This window comes from Hipposideros armiger, unplaced genomic scaffold (assembly GCF_001890085.2).
Source record: "Hipposideros armiger isolate ML-2016 unplaced genomic scaffold, ASM189008v1 scaffold_86, whole genome shotgun sequence".
Taxonomy (NCBI): domain Eukaryota; kingdom Metazoa; phylum Chordata; class Mammalia; order Chiroptera; family Hipposideridae; genus Hipposideros; species Hipposideros armiger.
In genome coordinates, this window is record NW_017731436.1 from 1,208,032 (window position 1) to 1,231,419 (window position 23,388).

The 23,388-nt window shown below is 38.5% G+C and overlaps 1 protein-coding gene across 1 annotated transcript in view; it reads right to left on the reverse strand.

Moving 5' to 3' along the window:
• Positions 1-23,388, reverse strand: part of ARID1B (AT-rich interaction domain 1B) — a 425,191-nt gene that overhangs the window by 400,379 nt on the left and 1,424 nt on the right. The window contains exon 2 of the mRNA XM_019644160.1: positions 23,245-23,385. Within this exon, the coding sequence (XP_019499705.1) occupies positions 23,245-23,385 (141 nt within the window). The remainder of the gene's footprint in view (positions 1-23,244; positions 23,386-23,388) is intronic.

Below are 23,388 nucleotides of genomic sequence, written 5' to 3' on the forward strand. Positions count from 1 at the left end.
AAGTGTAAACCTGCTACTTTCCTGCATAATGGCAATGGTAGTTAATAGCAGCCAACACTTAGAAAACACATTCTATATGCTTTTTATACACTATCTCACTTAATCCTCAAAGCAACCCAGCGCTACTTTTATTACCGCCATTTTACCAATAAGTGGCAGATGCATATACATACATAGTTATAATAAGAAATTATTGCTTCAACAGTCAAACGTCAGTGAGTAAAGTACAGAACTTTATTTAAGCAAGATGCTTGCATATGTTAAACTCTTGCTCTAATTGTATGTCTCTTTATAAATACTGGCAATTAGTAATACTGCCTAATCTCCAAAATTTAGTTTTAGGAGGAAAGAACCAGGGACACTGAGATAAAAAGGGCCAAATATTTAATACACATAACAAAACGTAACAAGAGACACAAAGGAAAAATTTTATATGTATGCTGACTTAAGGCAGGATATGGAATTTGAAGCTTCTAAACTGATCCATTCAATGTGAGCAGCTGAAAAGGGACAGGAAGAACTAGATCAAGAAGAGAAAACGGGGGGGGGCAGAAAAAAAGACAAAATGAAACCAAAAAAGAGCATACCGTGAGAGCAAAAGAGTTCACTTGAAGGGGTTAGCAGAAGAGAGAATCATAAATAAATGCAAAAACCAAAGCAAAGATAAGTCCAGGTAAATGTGAGACAGATATGCACACAGAGGGATGAAGGTGGTTGATAGGTAGATAGGTAGGTAGACAGACAGACAGATAGATAGCTCAAAGATGAGAGTAAATCAAAAGGAAGGGGAAGTAAAATATTTTGGTTCCTCTTAAATGGCAAGTAGCAATCTTTACAAGACCCATCATTCCTCTCTATGTGAAAACTCACAGGAAATATACATGCATTTCTATTACATAAATTTATAAATGTGGACCACATTCTCTAAATAAAATGTTGGCTCTTAAATCTTCATTGAAAGGCTTAATAAATGTACAAAAGTCAGTCCCAATAAGTCATCTGATAAAAAGGAAACATGGTTGCTTGGAAGCTATAGAATTAATTTATTATACACCTTACATACACCTATCGCTATAGTGGTACATAAAAACAAGGATGAAAACAGTGGTCTTACACATACACCCATCAGAAATAAGTAGATGGAAAGATACAAACATAGTATTAGCTGTATTACCGTGACAGGATTACGATTTTCGCAATTTTCCACTCTTGCAGTTATGTTAAAGACGTATACACACAACACACAATTGTGAACTTCTATGTACGCATACACTCATACTCTCCTTTGTTTATCAGATGCTAAAAATACTTAGAAATATAAAAAAAATGACTTAGCCACAGAAAAACAAGGCCAATGCATACTCTTTATTTATTTAAAACTTCTCCCCTCACACTCTGTAGGGAACATCTATTTTAGCTATTCTATGATCTATGTTTGAAATTAAAAGGCCCAGTGGGCTAGAAGAGCTATAACCTTCTATTTGCTATTTCTTAATAAATTCTAAGAACCTAAAGAGAAACTTCAAAGTGAAAAGAGAAGGCGGAGTAGCCAGAACTATAAAGCGCCACCTATTAAACCTCTGGCCATTCCTTAAATTCACTTTTGATATTCTAAAAGTAAAAAAGTTCATGATTTAAACACGTCATTATCTTTCAGTTCAAGAATTATTATTCAAATAATCAAATCCTAAATCCTAAAAAGGGTGTATTATTCAGAAGAGAACGACACATAGTGAATGAACAGAGACGTATATGGGCATAAAGAACCAGACATACTTGACACATAATCAAGCTTTCAGAAACACTAAAAATTTATTTTTGCTTCATCTAATGATGTGAAGTAAAATGTTTGCAAACAGAAAGTTTATTTCTTCTAATCCATATGATAGCCTATAGTAATTCTTAATTATTCTTCATCACAACACTATAATCTAACACTTTCAAAGGGCTGTGATGTCTCTGACATAGATTTAGGTCCTCTAGTGAAGACAAGCTGTGAAAAATCGGGTATGAGAAAAGGAGAAAGGTGCCGTTTACACATTTATCTGCTCGGCTCACACCTTTGGTAGAACATCACCAGCCAGTTAAACATTCAGTACTGCCATAATTTTGTCTCCATCCTTTTGACAATTTGTTTCACGCCTCATTTGCTATGAAGAGTTAAAACATTTTAGTCAACCTTGAGAAAGCAATTCGATTTTTTTTCCACAGCAAAATGCATAACCTATTCCATCTAACTACCAGGCCACTGGTTAAAGTTCAAACTGTGACACAGAAAGAAATCAAGTGCTTTCCTTCAAACGTTGCAGAAAAAAAACACTAACCAGCCATACATTTATTTTCAGTGAGTATAAAACAAAATCAAGTTAAAACAGACTTCCACATGCTTGGTTCCAAATTGCAGCCACATTTCCTTTCCTATTAAAAACAAAGCGGACAACACAGACACCCTCCCTGTTCCTACTATCCTCAGAAGACATGGCGGGAGCCTGGACAGAACATGCCCATGAAACAGAAAGAAAGAACTCCTTATAATATTGTTGTTTTATTGGTGTTCTCAATTATTTTTCTAATTTTGGATCACCACAATACATTTGTACAGCAAACAGTTTCAAAAGTAATTATTATTCAGATGCTATATTATTTATAGCCATCTAGAATTTAAGTAGCTCATGTTCTCTACTGAGAGCACTGCATAGTCATTGTATGTTTAAATCGTTTAAAATCTTACAAGATGCAACCAGAGTCTCTAGAGCAGCACAGTCCAATAAGACTTCCTGCAATGATGGGACGTTCTCTTCTGTGCTACATTTGTGCTTTTTTAAATAAGTGCTAAAACCACTTAAGATGTGGCTAGTACACTGCAGGACTGAACTTTCAATTTTACTTAATTTTACTTAATTTAAATAGCTGCATGCGGCTAGTGGCTACCATACTGGACAGAGCAGTTCTAAAGGGTACTTGTAATGCTCAAAAGGCTTTCTGCTGCAAAGAGATCCTTCAGTCACATTCTGTGTCCTGATGCTGAGTTTTCTTTTTCAGAAGGGGAAACACTAATGAAAACTAAACCAAGTATAAAGATAAGCTTCACATTCTCATCAAAAAAGAAATACACTGTAGTTCAAATCTGCATCCTAACTGGTGGGGCAGAAGCAACATGTACAATAAAAATGTCTGCCACAGAGAAAAGGGTGTCCCAGTGGACACCTTCGAACCACGTCTCCTAGGATACTGGGAAGAAGGTAATGACTCCCCTACAGTCTCATCTGCTGGCTGGGGGTCGTACCTCCCACTATGGCTTCTTGGAGGATTATATTTTCTCTCTCTCATAACCTAATGATATATACACTAGGTGGGAAGGGGGTATTTTTCTTCATTAACTTTTCGAATATCCTCATAGAATAACCAATGATGCGAATGCAAGCAAGAAAAAAAAAATGCTATGATAATGACATGACAGGTCCCACAACATAAATCCAGTCGACTGGTCGACCTCTACCCATGCCAGGCCCTGCTGAGAGGAGGTGCAATACAGTGTCTGAGAAGGCAATGGGTCAGGATGCCGGGGCTCATCTCGTGCCTATGCCACTTCCCAGGTAAGTAAGTGCCTTAGGCTCATCTAGACAGAGTCTTTGCTCACTTGTTTGTACAATGGGTACAATAATGGTCCTTACTTCATAGATAATGCATTTATGGTCCTTAGCACAGTGCCCAACACCTAGTAACTGTTCAATAAAGTGTGTTATATTACTAATTATTCAATATGTAATATTTCAGTTCAATACAAAAACAAGTGATTTCCCTTTGAGATTCCAGGCACCATGAGGGAATCTGGTCTATAATCTGTAATATGTGAAAGGGGATGTGTATGTGAGTTGTAATTTAAAGAATGGTTTCATTGTAAACATGCAGTAGGAAACACATACCTGTATTAAATTAACAATTTTAACATCAAAGAATAACTTAGACACACAAAGCAAACTGTTACAGAATTGTCAAGTTTTTAGTGGCCAATTCTGAATGGCAGCTTGCAGACACAACGTTTCAAAGGGGATAATGAGAAAATGTAACAACTTTCACTCCTACTGACCACTGCCTTAGCCTAAGATTTTTGGCACAGAAGTGGCAATAACCCAAGCTAATTCCCCAAATGCAATAATCTCTGTGAAGTCTCTCTAGACATTCAATGATATCTCCCTCAGCCCAGCTGACTCACTACTTCATGTTCCCAATCCAGTGTACCAAAGACATTAATATCAAGAGCACCCAAAATATACTAGTAGTCCGCTATATTACAAAACTTATTCTGCAAATGTTTGTAAAGAATCTTTATAAAAATGTGTCTCCTTCCTCTGAGCCTACAATCTACTGGGAAACCTCCACTCTTAACAAAGAAAAAAGGCAGCATGGGCTTTGGGGCTAATTTCAATCAAGTGGACTCCTGGGGCCATCACTTAACGCCCTTGGCCACACAGCACCTGGCTGGTCCTACGTGTCCTTAGAATCTATACAGTGGGGACAGCAAAATCTGTCACACAGGACTGTTACAAGAATTAATCAGGAACTCACATAACATGCGCGGTCCCTCATGAGCATGCACTGTGTCCTGCCACATGACAGACACTGCATCAGGCACTCGGGGGACAAGAAGAGGCCGGCCCCCTCCCGTGTCCACTGGGAGAAAAAAAACGACCAACTGACATTTGAGAGAGCACTTAGCACAGCACCTAGGCACAAACATGGTGCACAGCAAACACGAGTTCTCTACCCCCTTTTCAATTAAATTTTTAAAACTTTTTAAACAAAAAAATCCCACTTTGCTTCCAAGCGTCTCAAAACCTTTCTCATTTCCTACTCACTCCTCAGCAGCTTGCCTCCTTCCTGAGTGCTCTTCCCAAGGTGGGCAATGACCAAGTAACCAAGATGTACTCCCACTTTACTGGACGGTTCCTCAGTGCTCACCACAGCTGCGCACGCCATTCTTCCAGAAACCTCCGTTCTCTGTGGCTTCTGTAGAACTCTCCTACATGTTCCATTTCCTTGTCTGGCTCTTTGGCTGGCTCCTTTACTACTCCCTTTTTTTTTTTTTTAATTGGGGAACAGCGTGTTTTTCCAGGACCCATCAGCTCTAAGTCAAGCAGTTGTTTCAATCTAGTTGTGGAAGGCGCGGCTCAGTGAACCATGCGGGGATTGAACCGGCAACCTTGGTGTTATGAGCATTGAGCTCTAACCAACTGAGCTAACCGGCCGCCCCCTTTTTCACTCCTTAAATGTTGTTGCTCCCAAAACCTCAGCACCCCTCTCTTCTCCACACACGTGCTCCCAAAGGCAAACTCATGAACCGTACTCTCCACAGATACCTCATGCTGGGAACCCGTTTATATAACTGGGCCCAAATTGCCTTCCTCTACTCCAGGTCCCCATTTCCTATCTGCCTACGAGCTGCTCCATTTAGCTGTTTGGAACACATCTCAAACCCAACATGTCGGCACTAAATATACACGATGATGAAAAAGCAACTGAACAACTTCAAAAACGTACAGCACCATGTGACTGCTCCCTGTGGAGTCACACCCAGAACTGTCCGCACCACCTCCTCCCCTCGGGCTGGAGGAAATGAAGGCAGCACTTAGGGCTGCCATTTGCCTCGCGGCCACTGCCAGTGCAAGTGCTACACGTGGTCTCTGTCCCAGGACACAAGAGGAGCGTGCTGAGCACTGATTTGTAAGATACAGAAATCAGCGTGACAGTACCTTCACAAACTGATTTTTATCACACATTCATCTATAGCCTCATTACTATTGGTTATTTACTAAATAACCAATATTTGAAAGTGTTCAACTCTTTTGAATTCCGCCGTGCTGTTCATCCTACTATGAAAGGTACCACCGGCCTTACGGATGGGTGGTTCTGTTACCTCGAATTAAATTTCACTGGACCGTAAGCCTTCTGAAAGCAGGGACTGGGTTTCATTCACTGTATCCACCACACAGTAGGTGCTGAAGAGATATCAATAGCCCTTGGTTGAATGAGTCAAGTATATACATAAACTAACACAGTATCTAGCAATTAATTGTTGGCAATCAACTTAGGTCCCCCCTCACCCCCAACCCTGGTTTCCCACTCTTGTTTCCCAGGGCCTGCTGGGGTATGAAAGGTTTCCCTCAAAACGTCTCCGTAGTACTATCCTCACTGCTGCTCCTACAGATTGGTGTCCAAGGCTCCCAAGACACCAGGACTCGTACGGCTTGGCTTGCTTTTCACCAGATTCCCTGCAAGGTCCACCGGGCACTGGCCTGCACAGCTTGTGTCCTCCCTGTGGCTTGGCAGAGCTTGCCACATCTCACCTGTCTGCTGCCAGGAGCCCCTCAGTTCTAACCTGCTGCCTCATAGCTGCTAGGCTAACTTCTCCACGTTGTATTTATAATGTGGCAAAAAGGAAAGTTACCACGGAGAAGAAAATAACTATCATCTACGCTTGAAAAGGGAGGGAATGGCTTCATTCTTCTCCGACACAGTTAAGTTCATGAGCATTGTGCCAGTTATGTTCTTAGGGCTTTCAGAGCGGTTTCAGAATGTTAACATCGCACCATGGAAAATCCTAGCACTGGATGGATGATACATTACAACAGAAATTCTCTGAAAGGACTAACACAGGTAGAGACATCTTAGCTTTCTAGGCAAAGACACCTGTTATCATAATGAACAAGATGAAAATGTGACTGCTAAGACACTGAAGATGCCCACTCCCTTCATAAGTTTAAAGACCCTAACACAATTAAAGGTTCAGTCTTAGACAAAGTAACTTTCCTGTGACACACAGCAATGGCCTTAAAAAAATAAAAAAAAATTAACGCTATTTCCCCATACATAAGATGCACACTTTTTGGAAAATGTTGGGGTCTAAAAACTGGGTGTGTCTTATACAGTGGTTGTATGAGCGCAAAAACAAGCACAAAAAAAGCGGGAAACGCAAGTAAAAAAAAATCTACAACCACTGTATAAGACACACCCAGTTTTTAGACCCCAAATTTTTGAAAAAGGGTGTGTCTTATACATGGGGAAATACGGTACCAGTTTTGTTTTGTTTTTTTTCTTCCTGTGCGTTCTTAAAAATACTGTTAATTCATTTGTTTTGAGATGCATTAACTGCAAAAACTATAAATACATGATTACTCCGGTAGTGATTATTACTTATTATTATAAGTAATAAAGCAAAATCAAATATTTTTGTAAAATAGGAAACGAGAGAGGAAAGCCTTCATTTAATTCTAAGCTAAAAACAGTGTTATGGAGCTATGTCATTTGGAAATATTCTTGGCCTCAAATTTAGCAGCACACAGGAGGTGAGGAAAACACAAGTAGAAAACCCAGGACAGAGACAACAAGCCAGTACTGGGATCTCGCCTACAGCTCCAACACTTCTGCAGTACTGGGTACGTGGAATTTAACTTACATCGCTTGTCGACGACAAGGTTATGAGCCAAGCTGATTTTTTTTAAGCTGTGAGATTTGGTTTCTGACAAATTTTAAGAGGAATAGTTTGGGTCATAAAAGGGAAATTTCCCAGTATTGTACCTTACCATTAGATATAATTGGAAGAAGAAGACTAAAAGGGTCCCAACATCCTTCAGCCCAACCAGCCTAGAAGGTCCTCCGGGAAGTAAAGCAGCAAAGCGCAACGAGGCTCTTGACTGGGTCCAGTGCTTGAGTGCTTTGAGTACCTTCCCAACACCACTGAACCTAGCTCCAGAATGGCCATGTGGCAACAGCAAAGACAGGAATAATCATGACAATACGTTATGACATGACCTGGCCAAAGAATTGGAGGATTTTGGCTTTAACATCTCTTCTTTTAATGATGCATTAACATCTTGATTATTTTAAGATATGTTAATTTGGGGGGTTGTCTTACAACTTTCACCACCACAGTAGTTCACTCTGGGGATATAATGAACATTGAATTTTATTTTGTTTCTTACTCTAAAGTGATCTCTTCCAGCTGCCTATATCCTCCCCTCTCTCCAAACTTCTAATCCCTAATTGTCACTTGTTCTGTCTTCATACTTCCTCAGACTTACCAATTTCTGGACTTGTAACACCAAGCGACCTTGAGACATTGTCCAGTCCATTCATCTACTTCCTCGTCCTAAACTATTAAGCACATACTATGTGCCAGACACTTTTGTAGGTGCTGACCCCTCTCCCCGCCCCAACCCAGAAACTTCAGTCACCACCAAGCTTCTCAAGCTTCACCCCGACAGAAGAGCAAAACATCAGCAGGCTATTTCACATCCTCTCTTTAATGACTCAGCTCAAAACCAGATTGTGAGGCGATTCCCTTAGCAGGTGGATGTAAATGAGTGTTCAGGGGCACGCTCAGGAACAATCCAATAGCCACCTTCATGCCCTTGAAGCACAGACCTTCTCTTCTTCGTTGTCTTGTAGGACTATGAAGCCAAAATACACTAAAAGCTCCTCAACAATAAGAATGCAATTCTGCGTGTCTTAGCAATAACAATTCTACTTAAATTTTACCTCTAGATCATCAATGACTTCTGTGGGAGACTGAAAGGTGGGCATACAGGCCATTCCACAGCCTGACAGCATCTGAATCGCTGAGAGGAGGGCCTTGGGGACCTTGTCTTCCTCCCTTGAGAACCACTCCTTTAATAGAAAATATGTGGGCTTTGGCATCGGATACACCTGGGTATGGAAGAAATTTCTTAATTCTACCAGTTTGTCTATAAAATAGGGATACTGCCTTGCAAGACTGTTGAAAGGATTGCAATTAACACATGCAATGTATATGAAAAGATATTCAACATAACTATTAGGGAAATGCACATCAAAACCACAATGAGCTATCACCTCACACCTCTTAGAATGGCTGTTACCAAAGAGACAAATGACAAGTGTAGGAAAGGATATGGACAAAAGAAAACCCCGGTGCACTGTTGGTGGGACTATAAATTGGTGCAGCCACTATGGAAATTATAAAGGATCCTTAAAAAATTAAGACTAGAACAACCATCTGATTCAGCAATTCCTCTTTTGGATATTTATCTAATTAATATAAAACACTAGCTCATAAAGGTATATGTAACCCTATGTTCACAGCAGCATTATTTACAATAGCCAAGATATGGAAACAACCTAATCGTCCATCTACTCAATAGATGATTAGGTAAAGAAAATGTGGTAGAGAGAAAGAGAGAGAGAAAGAAATGTATACACATTTTAAGAAAGAAAAGAACTATTAAAATTATAATACAATGCATGACGCTAGCATCATTCATTTGATTAACGCCATCTTTTGAGCAAACGTCATACTACACATTGCTACATAATTCAACTTCGAAAAGTAATACACACAGATAACATCTCTTAAAATGTGTATACATTTTTTTGGCACCCCTGGGTGTGTGTGTGTGTGTGTGTGTGTGTGTGTACACATACACATATACATATATATATATATATATATATAATGAAATACTACCCAGCCATTAAAAAAGATGAAATATTGCCATTTGTGACAACATGGGTGAATCTTGAGAGTATTATGCTAAGTGAAATAAGTCAGACAGAAAAGGATAAAAACCATATCATTTCAATAACATATGGAATATAAAACAAAAAGGAACGAACAAACAAAACAAAACAACCTCATAGATACACACAACAGAATGGTAGTTACCAGAGGGGAAGGGAGATGGGAGGAGGGCAAAATGGGTAAAGGCGGGTCAAATATATGCTAAGGAATGGAAACTAGACTTTTGGTGGTGAGCAAGCAATAGAATATACAGATATCAAATTATAATGCTGTATACCTAAAATGTATATGTTATTAACCAATGTTACCTCAATAAAAAATTTAATTAAAATAATGATATGCACTTACAAAAACTACATGCAGTGTGTCTGGCACACACAGTAGGTATTCAATAACGAGTTATTATTACTGTTATTGCTTTTATTATATCATTATTATTTAGGGCTTTTCTAGAAATCTTTCTCTGAACCTGCATTTCTTTATTTGAGAGGCCCAGATTGGAAAGCAGTCTCATCACTCCTGATGAGAATGAGGGGCCGAGTTCATGTGCCCCCACATAACAGTCTTTTACAGGCCACCCTTTAAAAAACAAATCACTCCAACTTTGGCTGCTGACTAGCACCTTAACATGTTTCCAGCCTCGTCTGGACCCAGCTGGCCGCTCTCCCAGGCGGCCACTGTGCACTTGGCCACTCTGATCTCAACCACGTACCTGCCTTGCTCCTCCTCCAACTGCAGAATTGCTCTCTGTCTGCTCAGGTGAGGGCCACTCCTCCTCACCCCTACCCTTGCATTAGTCTAATTTTGTGGGCCAACTTGCTGCTCTATCTTCCCAATTGCACATAAAGATGCTGGTAAGATGTCAGTCCTGCCATCAATGCACTGTTGTCTGCGGCTCCTTATGTCTGCCGTGTTAACAGAAATCCATGCAAGTTCCCACATTCTGCATGCTCATGACCACTTTTCCCATTGTTGTTGTTGTCATTGTTGTTGGTCCTTATATGGAAAAGAAATGACTTCCTCAAGTCAAGGAATAATTTTCCTTCCCTCTTAGTCTACTGTATCCATTAAGCATATTCCCACACAGACGTCCTCTCCTGCACCCCACAGAAAGAGCTGGGCATCTACACCTCCCACCAAGCCCATACCGGATGCTCTGAGCGCCATCGCAAGCTCTAATGTACAGAGGAAAGGCTCAGCCCTGCAAGGCACACAAAAGCACTCATAAATTTCTGACTTCAAAAGCACCCCTTCTCTTGTTAAGAAAGGAATTGGAGTACCACTTCAGACCATTATTCTTATAATGAGAACTTTCCTTCTGAATACCGTCTTATCTACCAAATCAAGTGTCATGTCTATTATTTATACTGAATTTTAATTTCAAGTATGTTTACTAACAAAGCAAAGATAAACATTCTTTAATACTGGCTTTGTCTAATAAAAATCCAAAAATTCACTATTCGATAATTACTTTTATTAATCACTATAAAACTGAGTAAGAAAGCTCACATGAGTAAAGCTATCTCTTAAATATAAGTTCCTTTCAAAATTTTATAGGACAAAGACAAGAAACATGCTGATTCTTCCAGGTATAGGTGGTAACATTCATCTCTTCAACTTTCCAATGACTTTTACTTTTCAAAGGCTCATCTAAATTAAATGTATTTACGCCCATGCTTACCCACAATATTAAAATTAGTTAATTCTCAGGGAGTATTAAGAAATAAACAAAAATTCAAAAAAGATTTCAAAAATTTAGGTTGGAAAGGAAGAGAAATAGTAGTCAAAGCTAATTAGAAATGCCCATGTTAACAATGTCCCTTTTTAAGGACATTGTTCCAAAACGCCTACATTTATCTCTCTCTCTCTGTTGCGGTTTTTCATCTCCTTCACATCAGCACATTATCCATACCACGGAATATTTATCCTCGACAAGGTAGAAAGCTCGCCTGCCTCCCCGTGTTATCTGTCCGCGTTCCATTTGAATCCAATTTCCTTGCATTACCTCTGCCCAGGTCAGGGATGAATGGCTGTCAAATTCCCAGAGGAACAACAAAAAAAAAAACCCTTTCTTCCTGAGGCAGCAAGTTTCAATTCACAGAGCACATGGCTAATCTACATATGTGAAGGTCACGGCACTTCAGTCAAAGAGGTTAAGAATGGAACAGCTCACGTAAGGGGTTGTCTTAAACATCTTGGCATGATGCCCAACAAGTAAGATTGTTGAGAAGCAATAGATAGCTTCTGGCAGCAGCAAGGGGAAATATTTTGATCATGTGATGCCGTGCACACTACCTAGTTTATTTCACGTGTGAAACTTTGAGAGTCCCCTAAAAAACACCACATATCAAATCCAGATTTCAGCTTTACTGGGTTAGCCATGCTGGTACACCTCCCTCTTCATAAAACACGTTTATATGAAATGTCTAGATGCACTGAGAATAAAACTTCAACACATTGACAACCAGTTGGCTCAAGTATCTTAACAGCTGATTACAACCTCTTTGTATTAGTTTTTCAATGAACCATGAAACTACTTAGACCGGGAAAGGGTAGTTAGACTAAAAAAGCAACATACCTTTCAGTTATAACTGCCTTAAATAAAATTCACCTTCTTCCTCCCCATGCTTCTCTCTTCATTAAGAATACAGTGATATGGAAAATTATAGGAACTTAATGCACAATAAAAGACAAAACACAAAATTGCTTTTCGGATCCTATCTTCACTAATTAATTATAGAATAAAAGTAAGACACTACTACTTTAAAGCACTCGTACTCCTGACAAACATCTCAGCGGTGGAGGAAGGACAAAGTCTTGCCACACATATCGGACGCCAGGTGAGAAACCAGGACTGTGACGAAGCAGGGCTCTGGCTGCTGTTAGCCTGGCACCTGCCTGAGTGTTTTCTCTCTTCAGCCAAATGAAATTAAAGGGAGCTGGCACTAAGAGAGGGAAAAGGGAAGGTTTTTAAACCCAGCAAAATCATAACAAATGTGACTACAATGTTTAAAACTTTCAACAGTTAAAATAATGAACTACTTGCTTAATATATGAAGAAAGATTAGAAGCAAAAGATCCATTTCACCAATTTGAAAGTTGTCTGCCTACCACCAATTTCCTTCAGCTCGGAATTTAGATTGTTTATGTGGGCAGAGTTACTCAATCCATATTTCTAATTAAATGGGACAGTAAATCAAATAAAAATATCCCACAAACTATCTTATTTATTTAATCACCAATATTCACTCAGTGATCTAAGAACATGCCTCTCCAATAAACAATGACAACACAAGGTGTAACAATTCACCAATATTCTCTGGATAGCTTTCTCTCTGGTACTGTACCCCTACACCAAGGGCACTAAATGTTTGTTGATGGTGGTGAAATTCAATGTTCCAATTATCGATCTTTAGTATTTATTTTTCCTTACCAATTAAAAAAATTGTAACTGTAAAAATATTGGAAAACTACAAGAGACATTTTAGAAATGTGATCAGTTGTTCCACACCCACTTTTCCTAAACACTCAGCAAGGTAAAGACACATAAAGCAACAAAAAACTGAAACATTTAGATTAGAAATAAGCTTCAAGTATTAACCTAATTTCTCTGAGAGGAAAGACTAATAGGCTGTTAAATTAACTAATACAGAACCACACCTAAATCATTTTAATTCCTGATCCATTGGAAAGTACAGTGCTTTGGTTACTGTATGAAAATGTCCATTTCCTTGCCAGGTCGTATACCAGTAGTTTATAATGTTACTTTTCACAATAACCGCATTAGTCAAGTACTCTTTCCCATCCTTTTAGAAATGAGGGAACAACAAACCTCAGAGAGGTGAAATAACTCGCCTGAGGGCACACAGGTGGTAAACGTCCCATCAGCCAGGTTCTCTGACCCGCACACCTTTAGCTCTTGCTGCCTGTATTTGCTTCCATCCCCGCGCCTTTTCACTTGAACTTCTGCTAGTCAGGTCTTAGCTGACCAGAGCTGATTTGCACAGATCGTTCCTACTCCTACCCCCACCCCAATCTAATCGCTGTGTGGTGTCCCCCTAAGAGCCAAACTTTTCCCACCTAAACCATTCTTACTAATTGTGTTCACTTGTCCTTAGTCACCGCGTTGTCAATTTGTCAAGGTCCAGGCCCTAGTCAGAGGGACCCGTCAACCAACACAGTACCAGCCACTCAGTAGGCTCTCCACAAACATCTGTCTGATGCCCCAGCTCTTGTTATGAGGACACAAACCTACAGTCCCAAAGCCCTGGCATATAGAGGACTGATCAGTATGGTGAAAGTAAATGAACTGAATTTTGATTTTTTCACACTAACGAAACTCGAACATCATTTCTTTAGCAGAAAAATCACCATAGGATACTCAAAATAAAACCCAAATTCAGATCACTTTCTCATCAATGTCATAGCACCTAAGAACAATCTCCAAGCACACTGACATTCCACATAAAATAGTGAAACAGCGACAGATTTCCTTGAAACTGACGCTGGAAATGTATAATACACTCATCAGGAAATTTTCAGCTTGAATATATTAACTACTCTTCAAAGAGTTCTTAGACGATACACTTTGAGGGGTATAGTCTTTCTGTATAGAATGCAGAACAATAATGTAGCCATTCATTTTAATTTCCACTTAGTTAAACACAGGAGCCTATGATAATTCACCAAGGAAAATTATGGATATTTTATATTTACTCTTTGTATCTTATGCACTAAGTGGTATTCAGTAAGTATTTGTTCATAATAGAATTAAATTTTGTCCTGGATACTTTTATAAATCTCAGTATAAAAATGTAAAAAAAAAATTGTTTTTTACATATTTAAGGCATAACCTTGGCATTCTCAAATTTGACTTTCCCTGTTCTGACTATTTGATAGCAGCCCCAGTAAATGATAATCTTGCTAAAGTACCAAATCTGAATCATACATTCAGTGAAATGAAGCAGATACAGAAGCAAGTTACTTAACTAATGAGACACCACAAGTCCACCACCCAGAATCCGAAAAAAGACCAGTTTAAAATTTTTGAAGCTTTGTTCCTTTGCAAAAAGTACTTCCCCTAAAAGCCAGTCTGTATTTTGCAGATCATCAAAGTGCAAAGTTCTAAGTGTAAGATAGGGATGATTCTTAACCAGAGAACACAATTTACTAATTAATATTAAGAAGGAATAGTAAATAGGGCAGCAGCTTGTTTCAATGACATCGGTGCAGCACAGGCTCTATTGGTAAACCAAAGCCAAGTCATGTAACTGTTTACAAGAGTCCCAATCAGCACAAACCTACATTTTGTGAGGGAAATTACAGTGGAATTCACCAAGTCTGTGTATTTGCACAGGTCTCGGTTTATATTCACTGAACATGTCTGGGAGCTAGTGTAGTTTAATAAGCTGTCCAGTGGCGCATAGCTAATGAGGCACTATTTTTTTAAAATTCAAAGCAGCACAGAATTTTGCAGCTGGGACTAGGATTCACCTGATGGATGGAGGCAGAAAATCGTCCTCAACCATGCCCTGAAGTGGGGCAGAGCCAGGCAGAGAACCAGAACCCAGGTCCCCCTCACTACACCAGGGGGAGAGGGGTGAGGAAAGAAGACAGGTTAGCACAGAGGCCACAGGACTTACAGCAATGACCTCAGCAAGAACCCTGCCCAGCAGGCGACACTCCAGATAAGGGACCGGAGCCCCTGCCCCACGTCAGAGAAAATGGGTGCTGAAGTCCACAAATGAATCAAGGTCTGACCAATCCCAACCCCAGGTCTTTCCATTACATCAAGATGCCTTGTAATGTATTCGTACTCTCCATAACTCCTCATAATAACAGGATAAACTAATATACAACAAACATACCAGTTCCCTTAGAAATATGTCTGCTTTTTCGGAAAGATACTTGCTCAGCAGTACAGTAGCAATGTTTTACATTTCTATTTCCAAGGTCATTTATAATTCATTGGGTAAAGTGAGTTTATTATAAAAAACACAAACTAGAAGCAGAAAATTTAAAGGCTACTAAAAAGGGTTTATTACTTTACATATACATACATATATATACATGTATATAGTCACTGAATCTTAAATTTTGCTTCTCAAAATTTCAGAAATTGGATGCCAAATTCTAGACAAAGTTTAAAATCACCAATCATTTCAAAATAAGGCTATGAAGTACGGTCAGTGCTTGAATTTCTAAGACGCTCATCACAAAAGAAACAGGAGATACTAAGAATTCTGGAACAGCCTCCACTAATCATCAATGCCTCGCTTTCTGAAAGGTTTATTTCAGGACCCAGAAGCAGTAGCTGAATTTACTCTTCAGCCAGCATACATTATCTAAACAGTACCAAAAATACTCCAGCAATCTAAGTATCTTCCTAAATCTGAGCAGACTGTTTCAACTTTTTTTCCAAGAGCCCATGAAGTGTAGCAAACTGAGAAAAGGAAAAAGGTCCACTCTGTATAAATTCCAAAGTGATTATATTTTCCTTCTTCTAGTTATTATTCCCTGTAGTGGATCTATATTTTGCTCTGGCACAAAGCCAGTAATTGATTGGCAGAATTGGAAAAAGAGTCACTAGATCCTATCAGCTATATCACAACAATCTACAATTATTTATTTTGCCAAAGCCCACTCCCCCACCCAAAGCAAAGCAGGCCAATAGACAGCTGCCCCACATGGTTGCTATTTGCATTTTTGTTTAAATGAGCCAGTTCTAAGCCAACGATGCCAAAACACCATGCCCAGGTATAGTGGGAGCAGGCTGTGCCAGCATCCGTCTGCATGAACTGCATACAAGAGCAGCAGCAATGCCCTGGCTAGCATCTGTGTCTGGCACAAGGGTGATTAAGAAAATGGGTGCTCAATAAATATTTGCCATTGGTCGTCTGGAGTAGATATTTATCTAACATACACCTCACAGCATACACAAATGCTAAATGTTTACACCTTAAATAACTGTTGCTGCCCAGTACCAGCTCTTAAATCACAGTTCATCTTCTCTGTGCCCTCTATGGAATCCAGGGTCAAAGTACATAACTGATCATATGAAGGTACAACTACATATCAGCAACAGTAGCAGCTAAAATACAATTCCAATATTTTACACACACACAAAAAAAAAACCCTGTTCACAAGAAAGACTAACATATGAAGAAGTATCCCTTTGCAGCTGCCTCAAAACGTAATTAAAAGGCCAATCATCTTCACTTAGAATTTTCCCATGTACCAAGAATTTTTGCAGTTTTGCAGAGGGCTACAAATTAAAGACATGAGGCGGAAAGTGCAAATTTTGGCCTCACAACACTGAAAAAGGACTCAGAATCACGTGGATTGGTTGTTTGTTCTGGGTTGAGGTGCTGGGATGATGCCCCAGAACTTAAAACACAAATAGAAAAAATATATAATTGTAAATGATTTTCACTAATAGTAGGAAGATACAAGCAATAATTTTAAAAAGAGGCTAAAATGCAAAAGATGAGAGATACAAGAGAAAAATTATCATGAGAACAGTTTATTTCCATTCCTTATTATCTAAAAAAGTCCCAGGTTTCTCTCAGCCAAGTACCCAAAATCTTTAAGCAGAAAGGCTTCAAAAAGTAACTTAAACTTTTAATGACGGAACTGACAATGAAACAACTAACCTACACAATACACATTTCCAAATAGAACCTGGGTGGATTGCTCCAATGTTAAAATTGGGAGGGAGTAATGGACTAAAAAAAAAAAATAAACAAAAACCACCATTATCTTGGAGGAAAAATTTACTAATATATTATGACGTGGCAAGAGTAATGGTTATAAAAATAAGAATTTGCTTACAATACATGTTAATATCTAATAATTTTAAAGAAATTTTAAAGACATGAAGAAAAGGAAGAAAAAATATATTTTTTTATTTCAGTTTGGGAAGATGAAAAAGTTCTAGAAATGGATGGAGTGACGGCTGCACAACGTGACTGTGCTTTATGCCACTGAACTGCACACCGAAAAATGGTTAAAATGGTAAATTTTATGTTATGTCTATTTTACCACAATAAAAAATACGTATATAATTTTTTTACATTTTTGTCTAGGAATTTCTTCTGGATTTCATCAAATATGGCTCCCCATTCCAGAGTCGCCTAATAAGGAATGACTTCTTGTGTGGTTCTCAAGTTTCGTCTTTCATCAAGGCCCAAACGAGACACTAGAAGTACCTCCTCCGGAGGATGGTTAGCAGAGGCCAAATCTAGTTCAATTCTAAAGGACCGTCTTTCTGTGACATCCAGGTTCTGCTGCCATCTACCTAAGAATGTCTACTGGCAAACCAGATATGCTTAAGATGTCAGGGCTTTGGTCTCTTTCCTAGCAATAAATATCATGCAAGAAATAAATTAATTTCATCATTAGTTCACCTGTCGAACTCAGCAGCCTTGTAATATTTGTGGCATTGATCCATTCAGAAGTGAGTTTGAAAACTGCCTACTGGAGCTTATTCAAATAAGTAAATCTAAGGAAATAGGTTTCTTAGAATTACTCCCAGTTAGACTTTGAAAATGTTTACTGAAAACTTACTGGGGAAACATGTATTTTTACTTTGATAAATTCACTCACTCAATTAATGTGAACTGTTAAGTTAAAACTATAGTATATATATATCAACAATTCATTCTGATGTTAGCATAAGGCAAAATAAGTGGACATTTAATGATACCTAAATCATTTTCTATGAAATTTTTAAGAGAAAAAGTCACTAAAGTATACCAAGTTTTTAGATCAAAATTAATTCATTCACTCACCCAATTAGGCCAAAAAGGGCCACTTAGGCTTGTATAAATAGCCTCCAAACTGGAAAAAGCAATACTGCATAACAGGTCTACATTTATGATATATAAACATACCCTTGATGGATGATTAGTTTTGCCTGGTACTTCTCCCCCTCGCCACAGGGAACCAGGACTTGGGATTACTCAGTCTCAAGCATGCATATACAGCAAGTGGGGCTCTATTTTACATATCTAGAGAATCTGCACAAATCTCCTGATAAAGAAAAAACACCTCTGAAAAGGCATAAGACTGAAAACTAGCCCATTCCAAAAAGGCCTATGATGTGGATGTGGCCCCTTAAGTATAAACAGCATTGTAAAATGTCACAAAAATTTTGACATCCATTTTCAAAATCTAAATACAGAAAAAAAAAATGGAATGAGTTTTATTAATATTCATTTTGCACCTCCATAAATCAGTTGTTTTAAGTAACACACAACAATTCTTTCAAACATAAATATATGCCTCAAATTTACAAATCTACACATCAAAATGAAAGCAACAAAAGTAAAATATTAGCTCCTTTTCCACAAATACGGATCAAAGCACACAGATCCATTAACTGATCAGTGTCAGTCCAGTGCAGTGAGAAAAGTCTCCATTATTTAGGACACTGGGCAAAAAGCTAATATAATTTCCTATGCCAATACATCCAAAATTTACATCTCCAAATCAGTCTTCAAATAAGAAGCAAAATTTCACCAACTCCAACAAATTTTAAATCAAACCACTCTCTTCCAAGGAGAGGACAGGGTTAAATAAATGCAACGATCGTCTTTTTGGTTTGCCTGTCATATTGGTATTTATCCTAGGGAAGTAAGTATGTTCCTATTACATCAGACGTCATAGTTTCAGATACACCCTGCCCTAAATTATAAAGTAATAAAGTTCATTAGTAAGAAATAGAACTGAAAACCCAAACCCATTCTATTACACCTATCTTTTTAAATATGTGTCTGTGTCTAATAAAATTACCAAATGAGTTTATATTAAGTTTTCCCCTACATTTCTTACATTTTTAAAAGCAGTTCTCAAATCAGAATTATTGCTATTTTTATACAAAAGTGAAGACATTATTCTCTCAAGTCTAATGAAAGAACACAATATTTAGATAGTAGCTACACACTTCTGATAATATGACACAGGGAAAAATGGAACAAGTATAAAAAAAGCTTTGCCAAAAATTCATTCCTAAATATAGATCAAAACCAAAGAAAAGAGAGATTAAGATTCCTCATTATAGATCCAAAGTAAGAATGTTTTTCCCTGGAATATACTTATTGATTCTATGTTAATATAAATGTAAATTTAAGTGATAGCTGTCTTAGAGAATTGTTGCCATTTAAAAGAAAAAAAAAAAAAAAGACTGTCAAAAGTAACTACCCAGAAATCAAGATCTCCAATGAAAACAGTTTTAAACTATGCATAATTTCATGCCAGATAACCTAGGAAAACAGAAAACTGTAGGCATTTTTGTTATATTTTCTTTGTTGTTTAAATGATAGGCCTTTTCTATGAACCACAGTTGCCAATTCCACATCTTCTGACGACAGAGCAGAGAGCCAGCCATACCTCGGCAAATATATAAATTTAGGCCACAAAAATTTCTTTATGCGATTTTAAATATCAGATAGGGTAAGATCTCATTGGAAGGGGAAGTGGGAAGTCATGTTATGTTATAATGTATCTTATACAAATTTTAAGGTAATCAGGAATCAGTCTAACTTCCTGCTTGTAAGACAGCTAATCACTTTTCTTTTAATGGTAAATAATATTCTTTTTTTTATTACATTGCATTGCATTCTATAAAACTAAAATTAAAATAGAATTACTTGAATTCAGCATAAATGTGGACATTATAAAATCTTAGTTATATGAGTAGACTTCAGTCTTCCTTTTGAGACTGAATCTGAACACTTTATCTCAAAAAAACCCAAAACTGTATCATAAAATGGCATATTTCACTTTTCAAAGACCCTCCTCCTACAATACATGCATATGTTTTGTTCCCAAATACAAAAACATTGGCCACCCAATATAAACCATTTCCTAAAATCAAAAATGAAACTAAATGTGTTTAAAGCCACAAGAAAATTTCATCATTTAACAATGTGATTTAATAGGATTTTATGACCTATAGTTATGAAGCAATTTAATATTTTGTACCAATGACTGTTTCTTAGTACAATTACCATAACAAATACTAAATAATACTAACGTTCCAAAAAAAAAAATTTAAAAGACACATTGCACATGCTATACGGTGATGTACCTAAAAGAAATCTGTGAATCTAGGTCATATGTCTATCATTTTTCTTCCCCCACAAAAATAAAAAAGCTATTCCCAAGGGTCACACTGAGGACATAATGGATTCACTCTCATTCCAAGAAAACAAAATACTTAAAATGATTGGTACCATTAAGAAATAATACTCTAAAGTAACATGGACCTACATGTGCTTCTGTCATCCTTTCATTTCTAGTTTACAAAGATACGAATTTTACACTGTTCCTTTAAAAGCAAGCTGACAAAGCAAATCTTTTTAAAATGAATTACGTGGGTTGATTTACACAAGGCTTCTGTATAATGTTTTTACTTGTGAGAATCAAAAATAAAAATTGAAATGGCAAGTTTTTTATCAATAATAGGAAAATATACGTTATCATTAAAAGTAAAACTCCACTAACTAAAGATTTGAAAGCAGTGGACATTAACGTCCTCAGCCTGGGATTCACATGATTATCTATTCAATTCAGTCCTTCACTGACTCAGACAAGTCTTTCGTCTAAGATACGATTATTATTAAAATACACCTTCCTAAACAAATGAGCTGAGTAAAAATATACGTTACAAACACTGTTATTTCTTTATCACAGATTAAAATTTTGAAACCTTTCATAGCATGAAGATGTCTGTGGAAAAACAAAGTATTTGGAAGAAACACAGAATAACTTGAATGTAATATAGTTTCCCTAATTCATTGTGTAAGCAGTTCAAATAAGGCTCACGTTAGTTAATTTAACAAAATAATCAAGGGTTAAAAAAAAGGTTCTTGGGACATTTCTGTATTCTCCAAATCAGAAGCAAATATAAAATGACTTTTAGTATTTCACAAGACTATCCATTTTTCCCTTTTAATTATTGTATTACATAGTTTTCTCACCTCATGTTTTTTAAATATAATGTCAATTCTAACTAAAACACCTCATCCATAAACAAAACGGTCAGAATTGTTAAAAAAGAAATTACTAGAAATATAGCTTTAATCTTGTTATAAAGCTAATTAAATTTCACTAAAAGGTATTGTTGTATATCAGAATCTTGACATTTTTAATAGTATAACTTTGAAATTCACATTCAACTGTGTGATAACAATTCACATTTTTTTCATAGTTTAATCTGTAAAAGGTATTTTTATAAAAGCTTAACAAATCCAAAAAATTGGTAAAAATCCTTTATTTAATTATTTTCTAACTGCCATATCCTCATTCTACAATAAGGGCTGTGACACATGCAATGTCCATGTTAGGATTATCAAAGGTCTGAATTTTGTAAATGCCGAATACTGGACACTAGCGGAACGTTTTTATGTATTTAATTCTCTTACTAATAAATCTGATTCACAATAAGTTACGCTTTAAATAACACTCAACCTTACATCTGCTTGTAATAGAGCTCAGTTATTATTTGTGGCAAGAATTTTGTGACTGTACTGCTCAGCACTTCTATTTACATCAGCAGTGCTAAATGCCCAATGGTGAGAGGGGAGCCAATCAGATGGCAGATTAGATGTCAACTCAGAGGCAGCTGTCTGGAGACTATTACAGCCAGTTTACCTCCACAATTCAAATTCCAAACCTTGCAAAGGAGATCAAGTCAGTCTTTAGGCTCAGCCTACGAGCAAGAAACGGCAAGAGTGCAGGACACTTCCTAATAACGCTGCGGGACTTGGGGGACAGCAAATTAAAGAAAATCCGAATAAATCCGATCCAAAATGATCAATTTTCACTGACCTGATATTTTCCCGTACTTGCTGAATAACATGTATGCCAAATCCATGATCAAAATAAGTTCAACGTAACCGAGCTGTGCTCCTTTAACACAGCCTAGCTGTTGAAGGTGACTCCTTCCAAGCAGCCCGTAAGCCAAATAATAGATTTCCTGGCTATTCTTAGGAATGAATCGATAGATTTTAGAACATTTCACCTCACATCGTTGTACATTTGGGTATTATTTTTGCTAGTAAACATTCCAACTCAAAGCCCGCATCGAATTATCTCTGAATGGCTGGGCATAACTAGGAAAAAAAACACACTCGGTTGCCACAAAGCTAACCTATTTTTCCTGCCTTCACCTTGGAAGCTAAGAGGGAACGTGGTGTGGCTGGAGGTAGGACAAAGTTCCTCGTTCTTTCCCCAGTTAAAGCGTCTTGTCGGCGCTAACCGAGAAGACGGGGTCAATATTCCTGCCTAGACCGTAGTGGCCGGGAGTGCCGATCCGGTTACAAAAGCCGCCGGACCGTCCCCAGCGCCCACACGGCTGGCTGGCGGCGCCGTCCCCGGCTCCGGCACGCGCGGCCCGGGCCTGGGGTGGGGTGGCAAGGCGGGGTGCTCGGCCGCCGGCAGTGCCAGCGCCCGGCCCGGCCCGGCCCTCGGCCAGACCCCCTCGCCAGGCCCCCGGGCCGCGCGCTCCGACACCGTGCGCTCCCAGCCTCTCAGGGAGACGGCTGCCACTTAAAATGGCTTTGGGCGCCTCGCCCCCGCCTCCCCCAACAGAAGACGCAGAAAAAGTACGCGGAAAGAAAGAAACTAGGGCTCGCGGCGCGCGCCGAGGCCGCGGCGGAAGCAGGCCCGGCCGGCGCGGGGGTTACCTGGGATCTGCCCATGGTGGGGCCCGGGGTGCCGGGACTCATCGCCGGGTGGCTCCTTTGTTGCGCGGCCGCCCAGGCCGGGCTGGCGGCGGCGTACTGGGCGCCCATGTCCTTGCCCAAGCCCATGCCCGCGGCCGCCTGCTG